Source organism: Hydractinia symbiolongicarpus, chromosome 14 (genome assembly GCF_029227915.1).
Source record: "Hydractinia symbiolongicarpus strain clone_291-10 chromosome 14, HSymV2.1, whole genome shotgun sequence".
NCBI classification, from domain to species: Eukaryota; Metazoa; Cnidaria; class Hydrozoa; order Anthoathecata; family Hydractiniidae; genus Hydractinia; species Hydractinia symbiolongicarpus.
Window position 1 is genome coordinate 15,107,244 of NC_079888.1, and position 8,288 is coordinate 15,115,531.

The 8,288-nt window shown below is 32.1% G+C and overlaps 2 protein-coding genes across 2 annotated transcripts; one reads left to right on the top strand and one right to left on the bottom strand.

The window, feature by feature from the left end:
- The first annotated feature begins 769 nt into the window (after positions 1–769).
- LOC130625725 (transcriptional regulator ATRX homolog) lies at positions 770–5,775 on the top strand. Its single transcript, XM_057440828.1, has 6 exons — positions 770–928; positions 1,789–1,863; positions 2,686–2,739; positions 3,127–3,178; positions 4,632–4,769; positions 5,172–5,775. The coding sequence occupies exons 1-6, from the start codon at positions 812–814 to the stop codon at positions 5,765–5,767; spliced, it is 1,032 nt and encodes a 343-aa protein (XP_057296811.1). The 5' UTR covers positions 770–811; the 3' UTR covers positions 5,768–5,775.
- A 591-nt stretch (positions 5,776–6,366) lies between these two features.
- Positions 6,367–8,049, bottom strand: LOC130625726 (uncharacterized). Its single transcript, XM_057440829.1, has 3 exons — positions 7,953–8,049; positions 7,285–7,538; positions 6,367–6,816 (listed from the first exon to the last, which is right to left on the bottom strand). Exons 1-3 carry the CDS (start codon positions 8,011–8,013, stop codon positions 6,688–6,690), a joined length of 444 nt encoding a protein of 147 aa, XP_057296812.1. The 5' UTR covers positions 8,014–8,049; the 3' UTR covers positions 6,367–6,687.
- Between the last annotated feature and the right edge of the window lie 239 nt (positions 8,050–8,288).

Consider the following 8,288-nt stretch of genomic DNA (forward strand, 5'->3'; position numbering starts at 1 on the left):
ATCTATCTATCTAATAGGTTTTCACCACTATCAAGTATGATTGCGAGGATTTAGAAAATAAATATCTTATGATTGTCGGGTTTGAAAACATGAAGCGCTGCATGCTAATTTTGTACAAATTTCTAAATTTGTAGCCACATGTCCGTATTCTTCATTCTTTGCTTAAAAGTATTGTTGGATAAAACCAAATTGTTTTGATTTTATTTGTAGCTAAAACTATTTTTTTTTTTTTGCTTTTGCAAATAATTTTTTAATGATTTTTTGGTGCAGTACACTATTACTACTCTGTAGTATTCTTTTTTGAGTAAACTTGATGTATAATTTATCAAATATAGTTTACCGTCTAAAAGGCCTTTTACAGGATTATCATACATGGGTTGAAATTCCTAGGCAAACTTTTTCAAAGCATAGATATTATAATGGTGAATTGATGAACATAATTTTTTTTGCCAAAATGACACTTGGTTGCGCTTCTCAGGCCGCTTAAATTTGATTCAATGATCCAATAACTCTGGATCTGCAATTTGGTTTGCAAAAAACTTTTCTGGGTAAGCTTATAAAGGCCCTAAATGTTTAAGAAGATCACAATTTAGACAATTTATTGCATGTTAGGACATTTACTTCTATTCAAGTCTGCATAATGTATCAAACTAAACTTTTGTTGCTCCATGCAACAAATCCTTAGTGAAAGTTAATTCGTTTAATTGTTCTGTAGAATCTGGAGGTTGTGCCAATTTGGTATTATTTATATAATGTTTCACAAAATTAATAGTTTTTACATTTTGCATTATATTTAGTTGTGTTGATACAAATGGCAATTCCTTTGGGCTTTGAGGAATTTTCTCTGGAAGAAATTAATGAAAATTTTTGTTTGGAGACATTTCATTCGAATCGTAAAGAACTGGTTTTAATTGCCGCTCCAGCCGATGTGAGTTAGAATCATTTTTTTCTTTAAAAACTACTGGCAACAATTATTTTTTTGAAGGATCTATAAGTAGTATTGTCTCCTTAAGTTCAATGGTTTTTTTTTGTGGCTCCTTCATCACACAAAAATAAACTTCGGGAGGAATTTAAATAGACCTTTAAAAAAACTAAGGCATTCGTTATCCAAGTTATTACAGTGGTGGCAACATAGCATTATTTACATTCCAATTCATATAAGTGCCACCTGTTTATTCGTCTTTCTTATTATTACTGTGCCAGTTATCTACTGAACATAGTCAATAGGCAAGGCAAGCTTAATGCAATGAATACGAAAGCTAAAAAGACAGCACTTCAACCATCGAGATTAACATGAACAAAACTTGCAGTTTAGCTTTATTAATTGACCCAAATACTAACTTTTTTTCAAGTATTTGTTTTCATTAAGCTCACCAAGGTTTCCATTTAGGGCCTTGTGTTTTTAAGACAGTTACCTTGATGTTAAGTTATGAAAAGAGGGCAGTGCTGCGTCTTACGAGTTTCTGAAAGGTCTTATATGTCTTGCCAAGATCTGGGTAGGTATTTGTAAGAATATTCGAAGACTGCTACAAGAAACTTAGAAGATCTTTGAAAGATATGTATAACCAGGACTATTTATAAAATTAACGAATCAGAATTTACTGTGTGCATGATTAAGTAAAAACGAAAAAAAATTTTTTTTTAATTTAGGAATTTAAAGTTTTAATTTTAATAATGCACAAAAATAGCTAACATTGGCTTTCGCATTAACACATTTGAATGCTGAATACTAAATTAAAGTATAGCTAAACCATGTATAACAAACATTTCTCTTTTGTTTCAATGTAGTTTGATGTAGCACAGTTAAAAGGAGAAACTGTCATTTTGAATGGTTCCACACCTTTAACCAAGTTAAATGATCAGGTAGGATTGCATTCACATAGCTTATGTAAATGCATTAATTGTCGCTCCGGATAGGATTTGTATATTATACCTGTAAAAAGAACTAAGTTTTTTATTACTTTATTCCGAAAATAAAGCTAGCATAACTACTGACTGAAATTTGTGGTCATGTCAGAAATGCAGGCCTACTGCAGTGAAAGATTTTTATATTAGAATTTAGAATTAGCAATTATATACCCTGTGAAAAGCGTTTCTTGTTTTTTACAAACAGTGCAGTTCTATACATCATAATTACATGACTAAAAACTATTAGAGCAAAGCCGCGTCAGTGATTAACGTGCTATTCATCCATAACTGGTCAACTCAAATCTCAAACGAGTCTATTTTAAATTTTAAATAGACGGCTTGTAATTGACTGGTTTTATTTTACTTCATTATTTTTTTTTGTTTTTATCACAAGAAACTTCCGCATACTTTCAATGTTCTACGATTGGCTATTTTTTACAACATATAAGTAAAGTGTCGATTTCATTTCATTAAAATAAATTTTCAACATAAATCTTTTTTTTTTTTGTAAAAAAGGAATGCACAGTAAATGGAGATAATGATTTTTGTGTTCGTTTTTCTACTTAATCAGAAATTGAGTTCTTTAATAACAAACCATTTCTTGTTGAGTAATTTTTTCTTTTTTACTTCGCCCTTTGGAACATTTTATGTTTGAGGATAAGAAAATGCAAGTAGCTATACTAAATTTAGTTTTAACTTTGGTACAGGTTCTTATTTAACAACATGTTCGCTAAATCCAATTGATTAAGATTTTTAAATTGAGTATATGTGTTACAGGAAGAGGAAACAATGCAATGGGAACTCCATTCCACAAGGACGACTAATCAACAAGTAAGTTATCAACTACTGTATGCTTGTACAGAAAATGATATTGATGAAAGTTAACTATTCTACTTTGCGAGTTTTTACTCATTTTTCATCTTACTTTCTAGTCTATGTCAAAACAAATATATGTCGGTAAAGCTGTTTTTTTTTTGCTCCTTTCTTGCTCGTTTGTTCTATATTTTGAAATGAGTTCGTTGATCCTAACAGTAATAAAATTGTAGATCTTGCAGTTGTCTAGAAATTGTCGCGTGTTTGCTTATTTTAAAATACATATAGCCTACATTTTCAGCATGGCTCTATATTTTCACCGAAAGATTGGGAATTTAAGAGATCAACTTTGTCACAATATGTTTTGTCACATTTGAAGATTATATTGTTTCTTTTCTTTTTTAGCATTCAAACTTGCTTCTTCCATCAAAGATTGAGTGTAAACACAGTATACAAGGTATTTATTCTTTCACCATCTCTAATGCTACAGTGTCTGGCAAAGTTACAGTATTGTAGTTTAAAAATCCTTCGACTAAAAATGTATGCGCAAAGAAATCGAAAATGTAGCTTACCTTGTCGTTAAAAAAAAAGTTGGCAAAAAGTGACTAATATTTTTCCGACTTTTTATTTTGCCGACTAATTTTTTTTACCGATTTTCTTTTTACCGATAAGGTATATGAATTTAAAATTTTAATCCTCTGGTTTAAGCTGGTGCTTCGATATTTAGGGAAAACCTTTGAACCCTCCGATTTTTTTAAATCCCTCTCTATTTGGCTTAATAATGAAAAATTTAATACATTGCTTCTGCACACTCCCTGGTATCAAATAGATGCACAGAGGTTTAGGATGCACGTAAAATGTATTGAATAATTCCCTGCCAAAATATATTTTGAAACTTTGAGAAATTGAGTGTAATGTTGCTACAGTAGCGTCCGTTAATTCGAATGCCGCTTAATTCGAACTTTCCGTTATTTCGAACAAATTGCGTCCCTTGAGTTTGGTTTAATAAAGTCTTATATTTTGAGCTGCTTAATTCGAACTCTGCTAATTCAAACATATCGTTAATTCGAACAATTTTTTAGTCCCAAGGCTACATTATGCTTGTTAATTCGAACTTTTGTGTTTCGACAAATAAATGTTATGGAAAAATAAGAAAATGTTATCATTTTTTTCATTTTTATTGCATCAATGGTACAAAATTTCTTTTAATTTATTAATTAAATTGGCATTCCCAGTAAAATGAAGTTTACAAGGAATTTTGGAGGCTTTGGCCATCACCAAGCAAACAGCGTTAAAAGATTTTTATAAAAAGTTGTAGTAAAGATGTAATAAAGTTATTAGCATAAAACCTTTAAAAGTTTATTAAAATTCTTGTTTTTTCTGAACTTCCGATAATTCGAAAAAATAATTTAGTCCCTTGCGTGTATTACATAATACATAATTTAGTCAGTAATATTTATTATTTCCACAATCACTAATGTGACAATTATTGTAAAGCGATTTAATAATCACACCACTGTCTTGCAATTAGCGGTCCTCCGTATGGAAACAGCCTGCACAGTTAGCCAAAGGTAAGCATGCGCAATAAAAGCTAATAATGCCGCCCGAACTATTTTTATACTTTCAAACTTTATAATTATCAACTTCCGTTTAAGTGATTCTTGTATCTCGTGATTTCTACTTGTCTTAGACCTAAAATGTTTCGTGCATGGGTGTTGGCTTAATTAAGAGTGCTTTATTCTTGCATGACGTTCTTGTCCGTCCAATGGATGACCGAGAAAATTAGAACAACTGGATGAAAAATATAATAAAATAAGATAAAGTAATATATTTTTAACTGAAAAAATAAAGAGAGATATATTGCTCATGAAATGTATGAGTTATGATAACATTTGGAAATCGCGTTGCAGGACCTGGACTTGGTGTAAGTGTCAACGTCGTTCGCTCTATGAAAATCCCACACATCAAATATCCGAAGAAACAAAAAGAGATCACACGTTTACCGAAACCTGATTATCTGAGGATTCGATGGAAACCGTTTGGTTCGGGTAATTATTTCTTATTTTTGTTATTAATGTTATTATTTGAAAACTTCATTTTTTTAAAGATGACGTTAAGTACGGCGTTTAGATTTCACACTCTTTCTTTCTGTAAAATTTGAGTATCACCAGTCCCTGAATTCACAAGTATTCAGATATACGCTCAAGAGAATCGTGTATAAGACATATGCGACAATAGCGTGATTCCTGAATACCGATGGCCATCTATCTTGTTGTTTTTAGTATGATAAAATTACGCGTTTAGCTAGATAGAATTTGCATCTACATAGGCTATTATTTGCTCTTATACAGATTGTCATGAGCTTCTTCGTGGTCTTATTTATGCTTGCAGATTTTTTTGTCAATTATTTTATCCAATCATACGCTCTGTAATCAAGTTTACGTTTTTAGGCAAACCAATGAAAAGCAAGAAATTCGAATCTGAAGGATTTATAAATTCTTCAATCAGCAAGAAGTTGAGTTTGTTCAGGCCCGATAAAATTAAATACTTTTCTCAAAGCGATGGGAGTGAAGAGAAAAAGAAGAAGAAGAAGAAAAAGAAAAAACACAGTGAAGAGCAAAGCTCTGGTACTCATCACGAAGTTATGACAAATGAGAAAACAAAAATGAACTTAAGTCAGCGAGATAAACACGTAAGTCCTAACAAGAAATCAAAAGAGGGTCGAAAAGTGCCGAATATGATTTCCAACAAGAATGAGAAACTCGATAAGTCGCCACACAAAAAGAAAAAGAAAAAATCAAGAAAACACAGTGATTCGGATTTAAATAGCGAGGATGAGAATAGATTATTTGGTGTCTCTGGTAACACGAAAAAACAGCAAGAATCAAGAGAAGAACAATCCAATAATGGCAGCCTAAGTTCTGACAGGAAAAAGAGGAAAAGAAAACATTCTATGGAGACAAACAATTTTGACGATGTCTTAAAAAATGAGGAACACCTTCAAGGTGAAAATGTACAAAAGAAAAAGAAGAAGAAAAAGAAATAAATCGTTCACTTTTATCGTTTTATTCTCTTGTATGTTATGTACAAAACCTGCCGACCAAGATTATGTAGAAAATAAGTTCCCTATCCTCCAAGTTTTGGGTTTTGTCTTTGAAATTAGGATATGGACTAAAATACGGATTTAAAAACGCATCGCGAGTTATTTCTTACTTTATCATTGTATAGAATGTTTTTTCTAATCACATTTCATCGGTGTGACATGATGCAATCCTTTCAAGAAAAAAACACACCTGGAGTCTCAGATCACTTTTCCTTTTCATTCTGCCTTTCGAAAAATTAATACCTTATCTGTAAAAAAAGTCGGCACAAATTTTAGTCACTTTGACATTGTTTAAATGCAATGCAATAACTTGTCTTTTTCACAGAAGCCAAGCTTTAATATACATTAAAAGAGGTTATCGAGTTTGCGAATAACAAACTATGTACTACACGGCCAAAATTTAACCCAAACTCATCCGCAGGGTATTGTGGCCTCTGAGCTGTTATTACGGAGTAAATCAACAAGGCAAAATGCCCTGGAAACGATGTTGAATTTGACCATTAGAAATAGGTAGGAAAAAAATGACTCAATTTCTCCGACAACATATAATAACATATTACATCAATGGAGGTGTTACAACAGTAGCCGGACCTTCCGACACATGCCTAGTTGGATTGGCGTACCTTTACTTTCTCACCAAAACATTACTTAACTAGGAAACACACCACGAGACCTCATGAATTAAAATTGCGGTTGAAGTAGCACGACTAACATTCTTATATTTAGAGAGATATAATTTTTAAGCTTTGCTTCGCTAAACAAACACACGCGCACAAGGGACCTTTGGAATTAGAAGTTAAAGATGCACAACTAAGGGAGACCAAATTACATATTAATTGCCGAAAACAACCACAAAAATAGTTTCAAGATTTTAAAAACAAAATAGTTAAACATATCCACAAACAAAGAAGATCAACATTTGCAACACTGCTGCTTCTCGGTGCAAATACGACTTTCATTCGATTACACAAATTTGTTCGACAGCATTCCACCTGAACAAAAAAGATAGGGATATTTTATTTCATGAAACAAAAACCGCGAAATCATTTTAAACATTGAAATCTGTTTATAGTTTTTTCTAATATTACAACATAACCATCTTAATTGAGTCTGGAATATTGCTTTTCCTTCAAATATACGTATTGTACCTGAGATGGATTTTAGCCAATTTAGCTTTCTACAATGAATTTATTTATTTTTGCGCTTTTTTTTAAATGCCACTTAGTTTATATATCTTGAAGCAATGATGTTTGATATTCTATCAATACAATGTTGCGTTCTAAGAAAAACAACGACAATTGTTGTCAGCCTCTTGAACGCTTTATTTTCAATATTTTTTTATATGCTGATAACCTTTTTAGTGCAAGCAAGATGAGAGCTAGCTCGAGCGAACTGAACAATCAGAAAGATTGAATTGTCCATTAAACTTAAGAAAAAAATCTTTCATGTATCTCACATACCTTGCACTCTTTGTATCTCAGTAATCTCCTTGACTTGCAGTATGCGTTACAGTGTTCTCCATAAGAACGTGCGCATAGTTTACGGTAGTGTGACTTCGTTACTACAGTTGTTGGTGAATCCTTTTTAGTATACGTGTATGACAAAGTGAGGCAAGAATTCTCTCCACTTTCCCTGGAGCAATATTGTATACGTTGGTATTTTTCACATTCTGTTTTGTCTTTACCTCTGCAGTTGAAACATCGAAGCAGCAATACTAAATAGAGAATCATACTTTAGGATACCAGGGTGTTATCAATGTATTCGTTGCATCATTTACTGCTTTTTTTTCTAGTCTGCCCAAATCCCCTCTTTTTGCGCATGTTTTTTGTTCGTGTCAGTCCATTTTTACAAACAGTCAAAGAGAACACATGTAAAAAGTTGCTTATACAATGTATATTTAAAAACCAGAAGTTCTGCACATTTATTGTTTTATTTTGGCAGTAAACAGAATAATATTTAATAAAAAGAATATAACTGCTTTGGATGAGTTAACCAAAGCCATTATCCATTTACGTACAGGCTCTAGACTACTGCATCGAATTATTAAGAAACGGAACTGTTAAAGTACGTTCTAAAAATCACAATAAAGACGAAATAAAGCATTCGTAAATGTTAATATTCTAATCACCTTTTCTCGCACATAACATGATTACAAATAAGTGGAGAGCTAGTTGTTTCATCTTGTACATTTTAGAATGAACACGTCGCTAACAGCGCACAAAAACACATGATTTATTTTCAGAAAAATAAAATACAAAAAGCTGTAAAACAGAACTTGCTCCAAGTCGTTGTCCTTCGTACAAGACTTAAACATTTCTCACTTGATTCAATGTAGTTTACAAAGCGTTCTGTCTCGTAACTTCATTATGTACCATCTATGCGCGTCCTGCTGCGACATAAGCACAGCTACGACATTTGAAACAAGCAAATCTGCAAATATCACCATATTTACGGATGTTAACTT